Source organism: Hippoglossus hippoglossus, chromosome 5, assembly GCF_009819705.1.
Source record: "Hippoglossus hippoglossus isolate fHipHip1 chromosome 5, fHipHip1.pri, whole genome shotgun sequence".
Taxonomy (NCBI): domain Eukaryota; kingdom Metazoa; phylum Chordata; class Actinopteri; order Pleuronectiformes; family Pleuronectidae; genus Hippoglossus; species Hippoglossus hippoglossus.
The window spans coordinates 11,441,479-11,462,466 of NC_047155.1; the positions used below are offsets into that span (position 1 = coordinate 11,441,479).

Consider the following 20,988-nt stretch of genomic DNA (forward strand, 5'->3'; position numbering starts at 1 on the left):
GCCGTGGCTTGTTATTTTGGTAACAGCAGATAGTCTTTGTTGGGACAGTGTAGGCCACAAAGAGGTTTATATAATTTGTGATACACACTATTAATCCATGAATGTCCTGTTTGTGCGGCTCGCAGAGTGCAATGCAAATAGTCACATTAACACAGGCCTGCAGTGCCGCATAAGTTTCTTTAACCATCTCCTTATTGACTTTGTGATCATATAGGCTGGTGGTGAGATGCACTCAGTTATGATAAAATGCTGATTTTACATGTATTACAGATCAATGCAATTATTTATGAATATAATGTTGGTTTCTGATACGTAGTAAATAAATTCAGTTGTTGTCACAATCCTAGTTCCAGATTTTTTTTTATTCATCTTAATTGTAGAGCAGTAATTCCCAAAGTGTGGGCTGCGGCCCCCTGGTGGGCCGTGAAGCCACTGCAGGTGGGCCGTGAGAGGTCATCAGAAAATAAATAGATAAAAAAGTTTCAGATTTGTAAGTAAGCGTTGATTACCACAAAAAATGTATGATTGATTTAAAAAAAAAAAAGGAATCATCACAGGTAATGAAACAAAGACATGAGATTTAAATTCCACGTTGTTCTTATTTTATCTGACCTATATAGCAGGTGTCATTGTTTTTGCTGACCGTCACATTAACACATGAACGCATCATTAGCGGGGGAATCATAGGTGAGGGAGAACTTTGTTGTGAGCCTTAAGTAAATTCGGTTACGCCTCAAATGTGTTTTTCTTCTCCCTGATATTATTGTCGTGCTCTGTTACACAAACAGCAAGAATATATTTTAACAATCCACTATTTGCACTTCATGTTTGTTTTACATTGGTTGCTTTGCAAATTGTTACGCTTAAATGTGGATGTTATTGGATTTGCACTGCATATGCCTACGTTCATATACAATTATTTTTGCTATAAAATGAATAATATTGTAGCCGAGTGTTTTGTTCTCTTATACAGTCGGGCATCAGTCCCGATGGTTATTGAATCGGGACAACACACCCGTTTATTTTCCTTCACTCTTCCAAAACTTCTCTCCCCGACAGAACCCACTTCTGTTAGAACCCCTTCAAAACAAGAGTCCCAACCAACACCCTGCTTATAACAGGAACTACACACCAACCTTCCATAATAAAGCCACTAAATGAAATAGCTTACAATATGTATGGTAATAGTTGATTCTAGTCCTGTGTGTGGATCATATAGTATGATTAAAGGTGTGGGTGGGCCGCACACATTTTTCAGTTTTCAAATTGGGCCCGGGCATTCTTAAGTTTGGGAATGGCTGGTATAAATCCTTACAATGATGACACAGTTTAACCAGTGACCTTTACGACCAAAATATTGTCTTGTGGTGTTGCTGCTGCCTGAGAGCCTGAACTTAGGGCCTACGATTCCTCACACTTAGCAACGGTTGCTAACAACTCAGGAGGTTGGGCCACTGCTGTTTATGCCGAGAGATCCTCTGGGTTTAAAAAAACGCTGAGACAACAGATGGATATTGATAATACAGGTAATATTATGATTAACTTACATTTTGATCCTCTCTCTGTGATGTTATTTGTCCAGTTGTAACAATCAGCATGATGTTTCAACAGAGTCAGAACTGGCCAAACTGCAGAGGCAGTTCAGGATCATGGAAGGAGATCGGCTGGCTTACAGCCTTCAGGCCCGGGAGCAGATCCGCAAACAGCAGTAACAAAAACAAACACTTAACCCACATCAGTGTTCATAATAGGGCTGCAACAAATTATTGATTTATCCATTATACAAATAGTTGGCAGCTAATTTAGTCATCGATTAATCGGGTCTGTTATAACATATTTCATAACATAGTAAGATTCAAACTACTTTTGTAATTCATGTGTGTTATTTCATTATAGAAATCTACAATTCAGTAGGATTATATTATAGTGTACTATAATCTTTCATTCCAGTTATCCGATATACATAATTTAATTCTGACTTGTCATAAATACAACACCGTCAGAATTAAATTGCAGATGTCTGTAATACATATGAAAACAGCATTGTACAAGAAGAACTGCTGGAAAGGTTTTTATTAATATTGAAATAATCGTTAGTTGCAGCCCTAGTTCACAGTGTGTATTTGTATTCAGCTGCTGTTTGTGTGTTGTGGGTGAAGGCTGGAGATGGACAAGCTGCGGAAGGAGCAGGAGGAGCTGCATCGCAACCTCTGCGTATGTAAGAGCTTGTCCCACCAACAGCAGGACAGTGAGGACACTCAGCAACTACAAGCTCTGCTGGAGCAGGGAGACATGCTGGAGGAGGAGCTGAGGAAAGAAAAGCAGTGTCAGAAAGGCTTAAAAAGAGAGGTTATCAAGTCATTTTCACTTTGTATGTCAGTAATGTCTAGTTTAAATTAGCGTTTAAACTAATTTGATCATCAAGTCATGTGTCTGTATTGTGAGCAGATCTCAGACATGGAGATGAAGCTGTCTGAGCTGAGAAAAGGGGGGGTCAGTACCAGTGACACACAAGGGTCGGCGGTACAGCGGACTCAGAAGGCCATACAAACGCTGGAATACAAACTGGACAGAGTGAGTTATGAAGCATCTTTGTCCAGTCAATAGTACGAATATATCAATTCTGACTATTCCATATGTCTGCATCTTATTGTGAAATTCACCTATATTATATCTGCACATAGTATTTTATATTTCATCATATTGTATACTATTGTGAAATTATATCTATTTATACATAGATAATAATCTATGCATATATATTCATATATCTTTAAATAGTTATTAAATAGTTATATATATATAGCACTTATTTTGATTACCATTGATTACCATTCAAGCCTATATACTTATAACAGTCTTTATATAAATATACTCTACATGTACAAGTCTATGTCGATATCTCTTTATACATTATGCTCAAACATAGTATACATACTCATGCAATCCTCCTGTGCTACTGCAGTTTACTCAAGTACATTTCTCTACCAATAATATTTCCATTTATAGTGAAAAGGGTATATTAGGTACATATTTTCTGTATTTTTATTTTGTATTGCCTATTTTAATTTATTTTATACAGTCACGTGTTATCTTATTTTAACTTGTCTTAACTTGTCTTACATTTTAACAACTATCCTCCCATTTTCACTGTAATGTTTAAAGGTTTGTGCAAAATGTCCTTTTCAGGCTTTGACTCGCTTCAATGAACAATTGTCCAAAAACAGCCACCTGAGAGAGGAGCTGCAAATGCTTTGCGTCGAGCGTGTCCGTTTTCAGCAGCTACAAAACAGGCTGGACAAGGTCAGAAGTCACACCATAGATAAGTCAAACAATTTTTTGTTTAGTTTCCCTGTTATTTAGTCTGGTATTCAGGCTTTTACACTGGTTTTAAGTTGTCAAGAAAAAGCGTGTCTCTGCACTTTGTGAGCTGTAGGAGCTGCAGGAGATCCGGAAGAAGATTGGAGAAATGATCAACCTGTCCACTGCTGCTTACGATGCCAGGTCAGGCTTGACACGGGTATAATGATGTAAAAGTCCCTATGATCTTGGTTTTTGAGTCGTCTTATTTATTTATTCATCCTTCTACTTCAGGGTGGAGGCTCAGTCCAAAATGACCATGATGAGGGAGAAGGCAGTGAAGGACCTTGCCCAGTACAACACTGAGATGAAGGAATTGGAGAGAGTTATTGCACATGAGCAAATCCTGAAGGACTTTATGACCGTCAAGTGCAGCGAGAGGAGCGGGCAGGACAACGTGCCCGAGACGGGACACAGACGATGTAAGACAAGGCCATCCTTCTGTTGCTAATATTTCTACTTAGACATAATATTTACAATAAAAGGTTTTAGTGGTGCTGTCAGTGATCATATTAATGCAAACATATTTAAAGTTTATCCATTGGGATGACCTTCCCTTGACAGCATATGGATGTGGGCCACTTCAGGCCCCCTTGTGGAGGAAACTGGCCCGCTTGTAAAATAGAAAATGTGGCCCATGTCCGGCAAGCACGTGGTGCTCTTGGCAGGGTGTAATCTGGATGTGAACCTAAAGTGTACATACATCCGGTATTGATATGGCTTACTTCAGGGAAGTTGTTTTCAGTTCAGGCTATAAAAAGCACTATCTCCTTCAGTGCTGTATATCCCATGAGCATAAGAGAGAATGAAGAATCCCACCCTTAGAAAAACAAAGAAAATCTTACTGCAGGGGAGGGGGAACCTTTTCTCTATCAAGGGCCATTTTAATTTTCATAACATCCTTCGAGGGCCATACTAAATTATTGTTGATCATTAACACATCACACCATGTGCGTATGTTTTTTTTTTTGTATTTATGAATTGCCTCGCGGGCCAGACGTTCCACGCCCCTGTCTTATTGTAACAATGGTGATTTTTAGGGGAGCCTGCACTATTTTCTGCCGCTGACTTTGACAATAATAAGAAAAGTATAACGGTGATGGTTTGTCCTAGTGTCTGAGGGGAAGGAGCAGCACAGGATGGACTTGGATGAAGAGTCTCTGGATGTTCTCGAGGAGGTTTTCGAGAGGATCCAGACAGTGACAGGAGAGGACAACCTGGACATGCTGGTCACCAGGTTCATCCAGGGTAAATCACATCCTGACTCTGCCATACACAAAGACAATGCTGTCTAATGACTCTGTTTATTGAGGGATCAGTTTCTGCAGTTTCAAATCGGCTCTTATTTAATGTAGAGATACTTGCATACAATTTATGTTGTGCTGTGGCCTGAATCATTTCTTCTTAGCAAAATCTTCAGATGATTCATTTTCATTTCTCTACTTTTGGAGGGACACTAAAGCTAAATAAATGTAATGTCACACTTTGATGATTGGGATAATCAGTTTCGAGGATTTAAATGTATCTCATTGCTGTTTCAATGTGTAGGTGAAGACCGCAACTTTGCACTCTTCAATGTTGTTAATGAGCAAAATAATGAGACTGAAGCTCTGAGGGATCAAATCAAGCATGTGAGTATGTTTTCTTTGACAATATCCATGGGACTTTGCTTATTCTCCTATAAGTGTAGAATACACTTAATTCCTTGTTTGCAAAGATTATTTGAAACCCGTTTATGGCAAGTTTTGATTTTTGAGAGTGGTTAGAGCAACTTGAAAGGGAAGATGTGATATTCAGTGAGGAGAACGTTTATTAATTAATGTCTATTATCTATTGATTTTTTCTGTTTGTGCTGAAATGTGCCAGATCCAAGAGGGGATGGAGAACTTTCGAGTGAAAGGTTTGAAGCAGGAGCACGATCACCGCTCTTTGCTGAGAGACATCGAAGAACAGCAAAAGAAAACTGAATCCCAAACTGACGAGTATGAAAACCAAGCCAGCATCATAAGCAACACCCTGGAGAAGAGTAAAGCAGGTTGGGCATCAAGTTAGTTTATGGGTCTATAGTCTCTGAATTATTTCCTGGGTAGTGTCCTTGACAAATGTAATTATAGGGGAAATAGAAACACTGTTTAATTAGTATAATTCCTTAATTCCAATGAATTTGTTGTGTAACCTGGTGTCTTTTAAATTAACATACTGTACAAACTTGGGAAATTTTATTTTGTTGTCTAAAGTAGAAATATTTTCCATAAAATTAGAAACAAATTACAAAAAGAAAATTCAGGAAATATCATATGAAGTTATAAGGAACTGTGTTTTTATCCGCATAAACGCACCAAGGGCACTTAGTAGAGCGCATACCTCCATCAAGGCCCAACATTCCACATATGAAACCACATCTAAATTCACAAGATCCAGATTTTTGTTTAAATCTGCACAAACGTACACACACTAAATACCAGTCCCCTAAACACGACTGATTCTTTGGCAAGATTTATGAATTATCCTCAACTAATATGTTGAAAAACTCTCGCAATGTTAAAGAAAGTGAAAAGCAATTCCTGGATCCACCCCCTGGTCCAGAGCTGCACCAAAATAATGGGTTCTTTTCTTGACCCATATGGCATCCGTCCACCAAGTTTCATGGTAATCCATCCAACAGTGTTTGTGTAATCCTGCTAACTATCAGAAAAACAGACAAAACGCAGATGAAAACACAATCTCCTAATAAATCAGTGTCTCTCTTCTCCTCGTTCCACAGGGGTGAAAAGCACCTTCTCCACGATGGAGTGTGACCGCTCGGTGATCGAGGACCTGCTGGGCTCCTCCACAGGGATCAGTGAGAACAACATCATGTCCTATCTGGGTCTGTTGGAACAGAAGACTAATGAGCTGCTCACCATACAAGCTTTCCTCAATTCTAAGGTAACCTGCCAACCTGCGCGACTGATGTTCATACATTACTGTCTTTGATTTTCTGCTTTGTAACATCACACGTCTCTGTTTGTTTTTTTACCCTTGCAGGATCTAGAGAAGGACTACAATCCAAAAGACCTGGCCAAATTCCTTCTGGGTCAAGATCCAGAGCTGCTTCAGCAGAATACCACTCTCCACCCTCCAGTCAGCAGGTAGGCCTCTAATCTGTCACCTAATGTTTGTAGATAGTCTAGTTATAAGTAATCCATTTCACACTGCAGTGGGTTAACTCGGCACTAAACACACAGAATACCACACATACGATCCACCGTGCACGTGGTTGCCCGGCTGTTCTCGCGCACAGTTCTTTTCATATATTGTCATGTCCCATGTTACCTCCTCTGTGTTGGATTCCTTAGTGTGGAGCATGATACAGAAGAGTCTCTTGTCACCCTTGAGGAAGAACGGCCCCTCTCACAGGGGGAACTCCGCAGAAGAATAATGGGGTCAGTGCAATTCTACACTCGAGTAATTATTTACAAGTTAATCATGATCAACAGTTGTAATCACTTATTTGTTGCTTGTTATTTATAGATACAGCAGAAACAGAGATCAGTCAAGCAAGCAGCGACCAAAGCCTCAAAGACCAGGCAGCAGTTTGGAGAGTGACGGCGCTCTGTTGAAGAAGAACTGATCTGATACGGCTCACGTTCAGACCAGGTATTACCATCCGCCCTGAGAGATCCAATCACAGAGGTTCCGAGTAAAGTACATGTGGTCAGACCTGACATTAAAACATGTCCTGAATGTTTCTCTAGTGACGGGCTCTCTCAGGACAGATGTTGACAACAGGACTGAACAGGGTCACATTGACCTGATCAGTGCAGCTCATGTGGATCCACATTATCTGCATCTGAAGGGCCTGTTTTCATTATTTACCATAAACAATGGAGGCTGAAGTATTGCAGCTTGCACACGCAAACATTAAAAGCTTTATTATTTTACATGTACTTCACCTTTTCATGACAAATCACTAGCATTGCCTGCTATATTACACACTTATGTGATTTGTTTAGCCGGAGCTAATTAGCTTTGGCGCAATAAAAAAGCCTTTTCCAGACTCTGGTAACCAGCTGTTCTTTTGATGTGTGACTTGCCATCTGGCTTTGACTACAGTCTGGTCTGGCAGGGCTCGCTGCAGTGCTCAAACTGAACGGTTGGGGGCAGCAGAAGCTTTTGTAATTCCAATTGTCCTGAGCACTCGATTCAGAGTTTCCAAAAAGCAGGTGAGGAACTATTGTCAATTCGGATTTTGAACACTCATTATTTAAAAATGGTTTCATATGGCATTCTCAATAAACCGATTCATTTGTTTATTTACACTACAACCACTAACACCCGTGTCTCCATGCTCACAGATTCTCGTATCATCTTCATGTGTAGCAGCAATATATTTCACACTGAGGCTTTCTTTGTGCGAGGATGAAAAAAAAAACCCGTTGATTCTCAGAAGTTTCAAATGTCATCTTCTCCAAACATCCTGAAGTGAACCTGTGTTGGGGCAAAGATGGCGTTCGCCGAGCGACTTCCTCTGAAATCCAGGACGGGGAAGTTATTTTAAGAAACATATTTTTACCCACTGCAGCTCAGTGAAACAATTAACAAAGTCTCTGACTATATTTAGGCTTTAATAAAAGGTCACACCGGTGCCATCATTATTTATATATATATATATATATATATATATATATATATATATATATATATATATATATATATATATATATTTTTTTTTTATCACGGGAAGGGGGCGATTCAACAGAAGTGTATTAGTCAAAATAAATGAGGTCTTCGTGTTAATTATCCAACTGGAGTCGAGTGGGTTTAATTAGTACGTTTGTTGAACTTGTTTTCGACCGAGGTTTTGGCAGCTGCAATTTGAGGAAGTGAAACTGCGACTGTGTAAACACTAATCCACCAATGGCTTCGAGTTAATCTTTCAACTCTGTGGCAATGAAAACAGATGATCAAAGATTTAAAAAGAATTAGAAGTAAAAAGAGAGGCCGCTGTGGAAAAGTGGAGTAGGGGGGGGGGGGGAGATGGAGGATGGTTGCTTTCTTTGAAATCCAACTCTTACTTGGTGCGCCGCCTCCCATACACACCCCCACCCCTCCCAACAAATGCTGTGTGCACACGGCCCTCCGCATCGCCATAGAAACCTTCCTTTTAATCGCAACAGAAACCTCATTTCCTGCTGCCGACAAAGGAGTCCTCGCTGCCTGTAGAGAACGCCTGCAGCAGCCATATCCAAGGCCCACCTCCTTCTGCAGGCCCACCTCCAGCCCTCTAACCCCCCCTCCTCTCCACTTAAGCACATTTTCCACCTTGTCTCCTCCCTGTAACCTAACACTCTTTACTTTTTCCCCTTGCAAGTCTTCTTTTGCCTCGCCTCTCCTTTCACCTCGTACCCTCCTTCGTCTTCATGTTGCGATAATGTGGCGTTCAGCTCCGCTCAGCGTAATTAAAAAGTAATTATCCACACAGCCCTGTGGAAACACCTACACACCCCGGCCGTGCCAACGAGAACAAGCAAGCACAGGTAGTGCTGCCTCCGAACTCTAACGCGGGAGCTGCGTGTTGGTGTGCGGCCTGTTCCTGCTCAGACAGCTGCACTTCATCAGCTTCATCATGTCCTGTTGTGCCACTTCTCTCTCTCTTCCACTCCCAAGACTCCAAACCCCGGAGGGATTCATCTGCTGTCAAACAAACCAGCAGCTCATTGTTTGAACAAAGTTTTTTTTGTAAACTTTCATGTCACTACAGGTAGTTTAAAAAAAAAGCCCTCTACTGCTTGTCCTCGGTGTGATTCTGCTCTGAGGACTAACTGTTAGCACCTTTTATCTCTGACGTGTCTGTTATCTGATCCCAGAAAAATACCACCCTCTCTCATTTGTTTATTTGGGACTTGTTCCAGGTATTTCCCCAGAAACATTGCCCTCACTCACAAAGCTCCCAACTTCCCTCCAACACTCACACCCTCCCACCCTCCCATGGATGTTGCTAGGCAACCATCCGCCATGAGAGCTAGTGCAATTCCCAGCCAATGGAATTACTGAGAACATTTTTGAATAGTGTCCAGGATTAAAAGAGGATATCGTTGTTTGACTTGTGCTTTCATGGGGATGTAGCGTCTTGTAACCGATTGTGGCCTTTTCCCCCATTCGTACTTGCACATTAATGCACATTTGAGAGGTGAGCTTTTGATCATTCGTTGTGATGCTTCACCCCCCACCTCCACCCACCAGCATGTGCCACCGGTCCACCACTGGAGGGCAGCACTGCCAGTTTCTTTGCTGCCACACAGGCTGCAAGATTATTTTTTTTTTTACTGCTGTTGCTAAGCAATCCTGAGTCTCATGTCTTACCTGTGAAACATTTGTGATTATTACGGATGCCCCCGACACCATTTTGTCTCTGTTTTCTCTATTTTTGCAATTCACCTTAAAAGAAAGTCAAATGCAATAATAAACTAAACACAGCCTGGAAGAGAGATCTATTCCCATCTGAACTATTAGCCCTCTGATTCAAGATATTTTAAAAACTCAGATTAATGCAGAGACAAAGCCTGTACATTTCTGGTAAATTAATTAACAGATACCCGCCCTACTGAGCTCCAGTTTTAGGTTAATCATTATCCTAAAACAGCTTCAGTTGACTTCATGTCATCATGCAGGAGGCAGGAAATGTGCACTTGAGTGATTAGGCCAGCGGCTCTCGTCTTCCTCTTAGAAAGATCCACGTTCTCATGGTGGGCAGCTTCATGTTTTCTCTGTGCATAAAAACCTCGGAGACATTCCCACTGACTGTTTTAATATTTCAGACAATATCTTGCTGATCTAACCCCCATTTAAATTCTCCTTGATCACTGATCACTGATCTGTTTTCTCTTTCACACTCTCGCTGTGCACCCCCCTCCTTCAGTCCCCCTGTGTGCAAGTCCCTCATCTCGGCTTTGGTTGCTGTGCAGATGGCTCTTTGTTGGTGCTTCACAATGGGTCTAAGGTCAGAGTGCCTCATCCCATCCACACACTCAAACTTCTCCACTCCAGCTGTCATTTATATATGTTCTTACAGATCATCTTCACTGCTCATATTTACATTATGTTCTCCAATTATAAGGAAGTTATAAAACCGCAGATGAAGCGAAGAGATTAACCAATAGCATCTTCTTTCCATGTCTGAGCCAAACCTAAGCCTGCGCTGTAATCACCAAAGTGCTCGTCACATCACTTGAATCTCCAATCTGTGACTGTAGCTGGATCAGCTGTAGGAGAGCGAAACAAACCAGACACCAGAATATCAAATTAGCCAGAGAAATAAAAATGCAAATGTACAATCTGTTCTGTGATCCCAAACCAACCCTTGTTCATCATTCAAGAGCTAATGTGACAGTTACACAATGCTTAACCCCTTATATTTATTTGGCAGGTAACAAGGTATAATGTACTGTATAAACAAATAAACTGTGGCGAAGACGTCAGAGTGAGTGACTTATTTAAAAAACTGCTTTTTAATCGATGTCTTCAAACTAAAACAAGAGATTTAATCATCTCACCCTAAACACCTTCAATGGAAGGTCATAGTCCTGTGATTATATGCAGAAATGCATAGAAAAAACTGATTTCTATTTGTCTAAGTGAAAGCTGCCTGGCACCACAGGGCCGAGCAGTAGAGGGCCATTAGGTCTTCAATTCATCTTACTGCAGGAAGGAGCAGGTAGAGTGAAAGGCGGGAAACAAGAAGGAGGGGGAGGAGGAGGAGGAGGAGGAGGAGGAGTTTCTTGCAAAGTAGTAGGAATTACTGGAAATTTCCACTTTTCTCTGGCAGGACCATTGCAGGGGTGGAGCTTAGAGGTGAAATAAAAAAGGTAGTAGAGCTGAGGTTGGATTTAAGCACTGGAGGAGAAGAAAAAACGTTTGCTGCTCTTTCATGCAGAGAATATGAGGTTTATAGAACCTAAAAGGCAAATTTCATTCATTACTTGATTTAAATCCTTTTTCTTCACTTGTATCCATTTGATCACTGACACTTGTGTCACAATCACCAACCACCATGTGTTCAGTTATGTGCCCTCGTATCTCGAAACCAGTATCTCAAAGAGATCATTCAACAAAACAAACATCCGTGTTTATCAGATTCTGGCAACATGTTTCACATGAGCTCTTTCTTCTCCGTGTATGTTTTACAGTCAAATGTATTATGCATGTGTGGTGTTGGATTCAATACGGTGTACAATGTATTATTTCTCATTCAGGAAGTGCAAAGTGCCTGCTGATGTTTTTTAATATTTGATGGGTTAATTGATGCCTGATGTGCTGCTGAGATAAGAAGTGAGCAGTGAAACATGTTCGTCTTTTGCGGTCGCCGTGTTTTGAATTCATGCACTTTTAAACAAATCTGAATAAATCTTGGCATCAAATGAATTGAAATCCAGCCGGTGCTAAATTGGTTGACACAGGAAATTAACACAACGACGTACATGCTGTGTGAACATGTCACAGAATACATATGGTATCTCATGAAAACATTTCACAATTTCTCCATCTGTCCATCCATTGACTAATTTTCTCACAGCTTTTTTAGAGTCAGGGTCGCTGTGGCAGCAGAACCCCGAGTGGCCTTTCCCCCAGCTGTTTGCACCGTCACCACCTCCACCGAGCTCTGTCGTGCCAGCTGGGAGATGTGCAGCCCCTGTGGCCGGTCCTGGCTCTGTAGAGTCTCTGCAGTCATATACATTATACTCTGTATTTACCCTGTATGGTCAACCCAACCAATATTAAGATAGTAATAAGATTTAAACTGCTTACATTATAACCATTGGTGCACTATATACGGGATTAGTCACCTTTATATGGAGAGACTAGAAGATACAGTAATCTGCATCCCAGCTACTTTACTAACAACTAGCATTTTACTCCTGGATCCAGAAACACCGGCTCATAATTCAGAGTAAACTGTGTGTTCTCCAGACTTTGCCTGCACCTCGATATCTTGCCTGTGGTTATCACAAACAGGGAATTAAGGAGGCATTGGCAAACGCTGCTGCTTTAAATCAAAGTGTACTGAGTCCAAAGGCCTTGAAGCATTGGGAAACACTAACAGTGGCATTTTCCAAATCCTCAAAGCACCTACAGACTAATCCATGTAACACCGAAGAGACATGTCAACAACAGCAGCCTCAACAATATCCAGAGCTGCTGGATTTCAGGTTCTCTTGGCACCGAGTAGCTTTGGTACTTTGTGTGTGTTGCTGTGAACTCACATGGATTTTCATATTACAGATACATAACATATACAATCTGACTTCTCTTGTTGTTCTGCTATTGAATATATTTATTAACACATACTGCGTGGATACATGTTCATAGTGTTTTGTACCTTTTTTCCGATTTGATTTCGGTCTGTTGAATCCTGTTATTGGCTGCTGTAGTGACATAATAGCCCAAAAGTGATCAATAAATAAATAATTAAGAAAAATATTTGAATTATATTTTTTTATTGTTTTATTTCTGAATGGGTCTTGATGCTGACAATTAATGCAACACCAATTCATTTATTTGTCTGCATTTAAGCGGAAACTTTATTTATTGACGTTTTTGTGTAATTTACTTCACGCATCCCCATTACATTTGATTATTTTATCATAATTATTATTAGTAGTAATAGTAGTAGTTGTTGTAGTTGTATTAGTATTATCTTTTTTTATTGTGTGTTTTTTTGTCTCCTTGATATTGTAATTTCTTGCACCACAACCTCTTAAATTTTTTTATTTGGCTTGATGTGTTTTTTCTTGTTATTTGTGTATTTGTGGCATCTGTATTAGTTAGTTGTACTTTTACTTTATTATTTACTTGTTTTCTTGGGCCTTAATATTGATATTTCTTGCATCGTGAGCTCTAAAAAGATTTTGTTTCAATAAAAATAGATCTGAAGCTTTTGTTATCCATTGCAAAAGCTATTATGCCGGTTATAGCCTGTGGCCCTTGATAATATTTACTTTAGGGACATTATTTGAAAGTATAGTACAAACTGCGAGAGGTCTTGTGGTGTGTATATTTTTACTATAATCGACAGTGACTGTGCATAATTGTCTCGATTATAGATCAATAACATGAGGGACGTTTCCCCATCACTGCACATTAGAGAGTAGAGTCCCAGTGAGAAGTCAATTTCATGTTGTCCCTATACTGTGCAGAACTTGCCTGAGAACAAGTGAAAGACAACCAGACCATGCAGGACACTGCTGTTCAAAACAAAAGAGCTCAGTTTGCCCCCACCAACTCCACCAATTATCAAGACCCTTCCCCCGGCTAATCCTGACCTCTGCTCTTTGATGGGCCTGATTTGCTCTACCCCCCAGCAATGGCATTCCACAAGTCGGGTCAAACCTTTGTCCCGAAGAAATTAAGGTGAAATTAAGATGCTTCACTTCCCATCTTATATCCTCTGACCCGTTAGGCCAGTGGACGAATGTTTCCTCAGGACACAGGAACTGATGCAAAACTTTAATTTACTTTCAAACATGTGTCCCTGTGAACACAAAGAGGCTTCTATTTAATACAGTATAACTTTGTGGTCTAGTAACTTTTGAGAAGCATTTAAAAAAAACTTTTCCAGTTCCTACTTGTGGAAAGTGTGGTGAACACTCCAGTTGTTGGCGCATATGTTAATAAAAATCAACTGCGTCTCCTTTTCAACTTTTTCCTTGACTGCCCGACTTGTTTTAGCGTTTCTGTTCCTTCTATTACCTGCAGAAGAAGAGGCGCAGGTTTTTTCCCCCTCTTTGTAACAGATCAGGGGCACATGGAAACATGTTGAGGTAGGCAAAGCAGTAAAAAAATAAAAAGACAGGAAATGATCTCACAAACACTCCCCCTCTATCTGATTGCTCCCATTTTCCAGCTCCAGAGAAAGGGTGAGTAATGCCTTCTGCTGCCTTTTAGTCTGCCCCACAGTTCTGCCTGTGGACTCACAGCAGACTCTGCGCACACTGAGGCCATTACACTGTGGATGTCTGCCTCAGTGCTCTGCGGTCTCCACATGGTCGTCATTTCCCAAATAATAAAGGGTAGCATTAAGAATCACAACAATCACTTCTCTTTGAGAGCAGTGATGAAAGTCCATCATGCTGCTTTGTGTATTCATTCTCAACCACACTACACAAAGCTGCTGTGGGAATATGATTACCTCACAGCTTGTTGATTGCATATTGCAACCACTATTTTTGAAGTGTTTGGTTTATAAATGCAAGCCAACCACTTTCAATAAGGGAGTGCTCTATATATACACCCCACTTTTAAATGTATAATATTTAACAATTCTTCATTAAAATGCCCCAAAATGACAAGACCTATCTTATATGTATTGTGTATTTACATTATCCAAAATGTTTCCAACAATGTCCAAACCCAGCCAAAGCTACAAATTTAATCAAGGTAACAATATGTTCCAATTTGGTCGCCTTTTAATTGCATCATAACCACTTTAACTGTGGCTTTGTCTGTCTCTGCTGTAACTTCCTGTCAGCAGTTTTTTCCTTCAACTGTGTGTATTGGTCACTGGTAATGGATCATAATTATTCCTTGCTGTTTGCTGCATAGCATGAATAACAATTTAATATATAAACTCATCCATGAACATGATTTGCGCTTGAATCCCTTCAGGGAGATATTCATCGGCAATGGTGGTGAAGACAACAACTCCCATGATCCCATGCTGCTTTGTGACATCAGCAAACCAGGTCTTTTGTTGTTGTTTTGATTGAGAGAGCCCTAGAGGCCGAAATGACATATTCTGCGTTTAAGACTTGTGTCAAATAACAACTCACAGCAAACCCGAAATATGACCCCTTGTAATTGGGCTTGAGTGTAATGTGGTCCTTTTTATTTGTCTGTATATGTTAGTGAAACTGTGTCAGTCTCATGTTTTCTTTTCATCTGCCTCAAGATGACAAATGTGAATTAGCCCTCTTGCTTACTCCAGTATATTCACATTTGGTATTTTGTACTAATCTTCATTAATGTGCTCTGTCCCCATCAAATAAACACAATGAAAAATAAATAAATAGAATAAAATCAGCAACATTTCCACACAGGGTTACTGCAGGTTTTTAAGACCATAATCAGAGTCACAGAATAATTTACACTTTATCATGATTGAAGATAAGGTGAAGTAGCCTGTTGGAGAATAACCCTCAATTTGCCACTACACGCAGAGACATGTGGTATCTATAGTCTTTCCTACAGCGAAGCCGTGTGTATTGAGATAAATTCTGATCAAGGTGTAAGTAGACCTGTGTCAAGTGTCATCAGTTCCATATTGGTCTTTTTTGTATTTATATTACGGCATGCTAATATCCATATCGTTAATAACGAAAACACACACACAGCCATTACAAGCTATGCATGCCACCAAAAAACTATCATTAGGCATGACGGAAGTAATGTAAATGATCGTTAACATAAATAAGAACTAACTAAATAATTTAAGACCTAATATTTTAACTTATAGAAGACATCTAAAAAATTCAGACGATTACATTTGAATTATTATGTGTAATTATCAGTTAATATGGTGGAGCAATAGACTTGACATTCTTCTTAAAAGAAATAACAAATACATTTTCGGTAACCTTCTAGTACCCTGACACACTCTTTGATCTCTGCATGTAATGACAGTCTTCATAATTATATTTCAGCTGAATGTGAGTTGAATGACAAAAAAAAGGCCCAGAGGCCTCTTAAGAAATCCGCAGCAGACAAGACAACTGATGGAGTGCAGGATTAGTTTTGAGGAGTCACTAAATTAGAGGCTGAAGAAAAACTTGTCAGAAAAATCATCCTTTGATGTTGCTGAGGCAAGTTCAAGGGGTAAACATTAATAAAACTCAATACAAATATTTAAATTGCAGACCAATGAGTGACATCATCTTAGGGGTATGGGTGCAGGCAAAAGTGTTTTGTATATTGGAGTTAAACAAGTGGAAATTAAACTGTAGCTATGACAGCTATCGAGTTACTGCAGTTTAATGAAAATATGTCAATTGAAGTCAAGTTAGCGTATGTGGCCAGAAATTCAATTGTAGGCCAGTGCCATGGCAAAACATATGTCATGTGATTTATACCTTTGGTAAGCCTGATCGGCCTACAGGCCTGATCGGATGCAGGAACCACAAAGCTGTCTCACTTCCTCTGGTTTTACAGTTGGATGAATGTGTGCAGAAACGGCAGAGAAGGTTTACCTCAAACCTGTGAAAGAAAAGAAAAGAAAAACAGCTTGTTTGGGGAATCAGACAATACTATATATTTATGATGAAAGATTTCATTAACAGTGACAATATGTGGAGATACATCATTTTAAATCATATTAATCAGCTACATCTGAAATATGAATTAGTGGCAAGCTGTAATAACATTTCACTTCTGTATGTGAGGTCTTGCAAACCAGTTCCATCGTAAGCCGTTTTCAGACATGGAGGATGTCCATCAGCCCTTGGCAGCACTTTTTCATCTGCTAATATATAGATTTTCTTTTTTAAATTTTTGAATGTGAGTCTACACTCTTAAATGTTTATCTTGTTCAGCCCCTTGCCAATTTTTTAAAACTGTACTCTCTCAGCAAATAAAACAATCAGCCTCTCCTTTAACAAAGCAACAAGAATAGCTGTAACAAATACTTGGTTTTCACTAAGTGCTGTATGCACACACACGCACACGCACGCACACACGCACACACACACACACACACACACACACTTAAACTAAGCTACACACAGCCCACACCCTGTTATTGTCTCTGATATCACAAAGCAACACATTTATTGCCTGGCTTATCTGTTTGATGGCAGACAAGTGATTCCTTTCCCCTTGTCCTTCTAAGGGTCTGAAGGAGAGGTATCGCAGGTCTTTCCTTCCTGTCTTACTGGACTGAACTTTAACTCTCTTAACTGTGCAATATTCACTGTGCTATGTTCATCTGTCCGTGCAATATCAATTGTTCATGTGAAATCCATTAACTATATTCTAACACTGCACACATTTTGCCTGTTTTTACACTATTCATATTAGATTAATTCCATTCATATTTTTCTATATTTTTATATTCCTTACACTTAAATATTGCATGCTACTTACTACTTACTGATGCCTATTTTGACTCTTGCTGCTCTAATACTGCAAATTTCCCCTTTGTGGGACTAATAAATGATTCTCTTACCTTATCTTATCTAATCAAACATGGTAAGAAACTGTAATAACTGGCGTTCCCTATTTATCTAGCTCAATTACCTCAGGGGAAAATGTAATAATCGAAAAGGATACATTTAATTTATCCATTCAGGAATACAAACAATCAATCAATAGTCGGATTTAATTGAGTTATAGTAAAACAGTCATAATGAAACAAGATACTATTTGTATTGTATAATGCATGTCTAGCTCTCAGTTTAGGTGCGTGTGCTTGTATAATCCTTCGTGTAACGCGGATAATTGATCAAAACTATTGGTGCAAAAGTGAAAGTGTAAGTAAAAGAGGTCAAGACATTTCGTTACAGGAGAGTTAAATTTAGAAAGGAGGAGTGGCCGCATGGTTTTCACATCGTTTTTTTGTTGTTGTTGTTCTTGTAATTTGAAACCTCATCTGCGCAAAGAAAAGCAGCCGAGACAAAAGAAGCAACCTGCTGGCCGGTGTTCATAAAGTTTCACCAGCAGGAAGACGAGTCGCCCGGCCGAGTGTGTTCGAACAGTTCGAACAAGAGGCCACTTCTTACGTCCATTGTTCGAGATGCAGGTGAAAAATCAAAGTGATGGATGATGGAGGGAGGAAAAAAAACGAGTGCGGCGTTTTAAAACCACCAACCAATCCGCGACGAGATGTGCAGGAGGGCGGGACGTAAGGGCAAGAGTGGCAGGACACTCGCCCAACGGGACGCTCCCGTGGCCGGCGTCGTCCAATGGCGTGCGGGCTGGAGCCGCCGCATCCAACGAGAGTGGACTTTGAAACGAGGTCTGAAGAAAAAGCGGAGTGGAGCGGACATCATTCCTCCGTCAGCGTCTTCAGAGCAGACACGAAGGCGACGAGCCAAGAAGAGAAAACACCGCAGCTCAGAAACAGGAATACACTCATCGACATTCAAATTAAACAATGGCCGACACAGCTGTTGACAAGACCGCCGCCCCAGAGGTTACAGCCAAGGTGCGTTTCATTCACTCTCTCTTTTCTTTTTAATTCTCATGTTTAAACGCCGCGGTAAAAAAAGATTTCTGCAACTTTTTCCAAGTTGCGGTGTGTTTCGTGCAAACGGTGAAGCTAGCCTCGCTTCAACTTCGGTGTTTTAACTCGACGGGGCTTTTTAAACCGAACGTCACTTCACGTCAGTTCCGAGAGTAATTGAGGTGAACTGTGTTTCACCTCAATGAAATTAATTCAAATACCTCTCGTCGACGGCCACACGCCGCCATTATGTGTCGGGGGTGACAGCCGGTGAAACATTGCGTCGTTAAAGTCAAATGTAAGTGATGTGTTGAGCTTTAAAAAACCTTGATGAGCAGACAAAGCGCTGGAAACGGTGCAGGAGGTGAAGCTGCTGCGGTGGGCGGGAAGACACAGTAACGCGAAGGGTTACGTTACTTGCGATTTCCGATTAAACCCTCAACACTACTACTTTCAAATCTATACTGAATTAAAGTTAATCCCGTTTATAGCAACTGAGCATTTTGATTCAAACCACGCACTTCAGAATAAAACTCCTCACGCCTGAACGTTTCATTGATTTGGGGGGGGGGGCCTGTGCTTTTATTTTGTAGGAGCTGAAGGAGCTGAAGGAGAAGAAAGAAGTCCAAGTGGAGGAGAAGAAGAAGAAGGAGGAGGAGAAGAAGAAGAAGACGGACAACGGGGACGCACCTGCCAATGGCACAGTGAGTTGGAGACGAGCACTTCCCAGCCTCATGGCCTTTTGTCTCCGCAGCCGTCATCGTGCAGGTGTCGCTGTGGCCGCCTCCCCCCTCCTGCTCAGCTGCTCCTCACACTGCGCTTTGTTTGGGTTGTGAAATGGCACAGATGTTAGTTAGCAAGACGTCCCCATTGGGTTTCAGAGTTTTTTTTTTTTTCTTCTTCTTTTCTTTCCCAGAGCCTGGTGGCTTTAATCCTCAGGGGAGTTCAATGAGAGCGTCATCCAACTGCTCATTCTTAAAGTGTCCCCAGGGGATTCAGTAGATGTGTTTGTGGGAGGGTTGTTTCAACTGGGCTCCCATGTTGTGATGTTCTTTTTTTTTTTTCTTTTTCTTTCTGTGTTTGAAATATTTTCTACAATTCAGACACCATTACTCACATGTCACTTTTCTCCTCTTCTAGAATGGAGCTGATCACAGTGACAAAGTGGAAGAACCCGAGGAGGAGGAGGAGGAACACAAGAATGGAGATGGTGTGTTTGAATTTTCATCAAGACTTAAGTAACCATGTGCACAAAGTTTCAGATGTGCCATAAATTATGTTCCCTCTTGTGGCTCTGACTTAAATTCTATTATGCTTTAGTATTAGTAAATCCTTTATTTGTGTTGATTACACTCAAAGTAAAGGATGTATTTTCTAACCTTGCAGCTAAAGCAGAGGAGGCGCCCCCTGCTGAGAAGACCGATGCACAGCCTGTGAAACGTGCAGCTGATGAGGAGGAGGTGGGTGTACAGTTGAATCACTTGTTCTTCCATACGTGTTGCCTAATCAGATAAACTTTGAATCTTTGCTAATACATGAAATATTTTCTTCATGTAGGAAAAGGTGGAGACTAAAAAACAGAAGACGGAGGAAAATGGCGACTCAAAAGAGGCAGAAGTGAAGGCTTAGATCTTCGCTCTGTGTTTGCGGCACTGTCTTACTGGCCTGGTCAACATCATGTTGTAGAGCTTGTGCTTCTCTGTATCTTTGAGAGAGATTTCTTTTCGTTTGCTCCCATGTTATCACATTGCACTGGAGTCCTGAAACATAGTGGCCCTGCATCATTTTTTATGAAATGTTATTTATTGGTCTTTAAAATGAGCTTTTTTTCTACTTGTAAAATTGGGCCACACCATGAGATCAGTTTATTTTTATTTGAGGTTTTATATCAGTATGTGAGAAGCACAATCTCTGTCAGTGCTGACCAGATGATTCATACATTCAGGCAGCTGCTCACCTCCAAGGCTCATGTTGACCTCTCAGATTCACATAAAGGACCAAAGATGAGTTTTAAGCAGGGGCTAATGGACATGTGTTAGCATTATTAGTTGAGGCATACTATTTTTGTGTTGAGCTGCTAATTAATCCTTAGCTCGGCTGCCCTGTCAACATAACAGATGGTGCAAATGAATAAAGGGGCTGTGTCTTGCATCTCCATGATAAGGCTACTTATTTTATGGAGGCAGGATTTTTGCAATGTTAATTAACCCCTCTTAAATCGTCAAGCTTTGGTCATTTGTTCTGTATGCATTCCACGCAAGTTTGTACCATTTATACTTTGTTTTTTCTTACATCTTCAACGAGTTATGTTATGGCTGAGTAGCCCAGGTTTTGTGTCCAGGACTGCCTTTTTCAGAAACAGAATGACGTTTGGTTACTTCAGCCACTGCTTTGTATATTCTGATTAACAAATAAATTGTCTTTTTACTTAAGTAAAT

General features: G+C 40.4%; 2 protein-coding genes across 3 annotated transcripts; both read left to right on the forward strand.

Moving 5' to 3' along the window:
* The first annotated feature begins 1,385 nt into the window (after positions 1-1,385).
* ccdc114 (coiled-coil domain containing 114) lies at positions 1,386-7,554 on the forward strand. Its single transcript, XM_034586407.1, has 14 exons — positions 1,386-1,526; positions 1,612-1,708; positions 2,160-2,349; positions 2,449-2,574; positions 3,190-3,303; positions 3,437-3,504; positions 3,595-3,782; positions 4,474-4,608; positions 4,909-4,991; positions 5,227-5,395; positions 6,125-6,288; positions 6,388-6,491; positions 6,699-6,785; positions 6,874-7,554. Exons 1-14 carry the CDS (start codon positions 1,508-1,510, stop codon positions 6,971-6,973), a joined length of 1,644 nt encoding a protein of 547 aa, XP_034442298.1. The 5' UTR covers positions 1,386-1,507; the 3' UTR covers positions 6,974-7,554.
* A 10,783-nt stretch (positions 7,555-18,337) lies between these two features.
* si:ch211-222l21.1 (prothymosin alpha) lies at positions 18,338-20,987 on the forward strand. 2 transcript variants are annotated; one of them, XM_034585265.1, is made up of 5 exons: positions 18,338-18,532; positions 19,153-19,254; positions 19,691-19,760; positions 19,937-20,010; positions 20,108-20,987. In XM_034585265.1, exons 1-5 carry the CDS (start codon positions 18,482-18,484, stop codon positions 20,177-20,179), a joined length of 369 nt encoding a protein of 122 aa, XP_034441156.1. In that variant the 5' UTR covers positions 18,338-18,481; the 3' UTR covers positions 20,180-20,987. The 2 variants fall into 2 exon arrangements, with proteins under 2 accessions (XP_034441156.1, XP_034441157.1); XM_034585266.1 differs by having other exon boundaries at positions 18,346-18,532; positions 19,937-20,007.
* The last annotated feature ends 1 nt before the right edge of the window (position 20,988 follows it).

What these genes read in the sequence shown, in the direction of transcription:
- ccdc114 (XM_034586407.1), top strand. An exon ending in AGAAAGGCTTAAAAAGAGAG is followed by an intron (nt 2,350 to 2,448) that starts GTTATCAAGTCA and finishes TATTGTGAGCAG; the next exon opens with ATCTCAGACATGGAGATGAA. An exon ending in CTCCGCAGAAGAATAATGGG is followed by an intron (nt 6,786 to 6,873) that starts GTCAGTGCAATT and finishes TGTTATTTATAG; the next exon opens with ATACAGCAGAAACAGAGATC.
- si:ch211-222l21.1 (XM_034585265.1), top strand. Translation starts at nt 18,482, where the DNA reads ATGGCCGACACAGCTGTTGACAAGACCGCCGCCCCAGAGGTTACAGCC. An exon ending in CCCCAGAGGTTACAGCCAAG is followed by an intron (nt 18,533 to 19,152) that starts GTGCGTTTCATT and finishes TAGGAGCTGAAG; the next exon opens with GAGCTGAAGGAGAAGAAAGA. An exon ending in ACGCACCTGCCAATGGCACA is followed by an intron (nt 19,255 to 19,690) that starts GTGAGTTGGAGA and finishes CTCCTCTTCTAG; the next exon opens with AATGGAGCTGATCACAGTGA.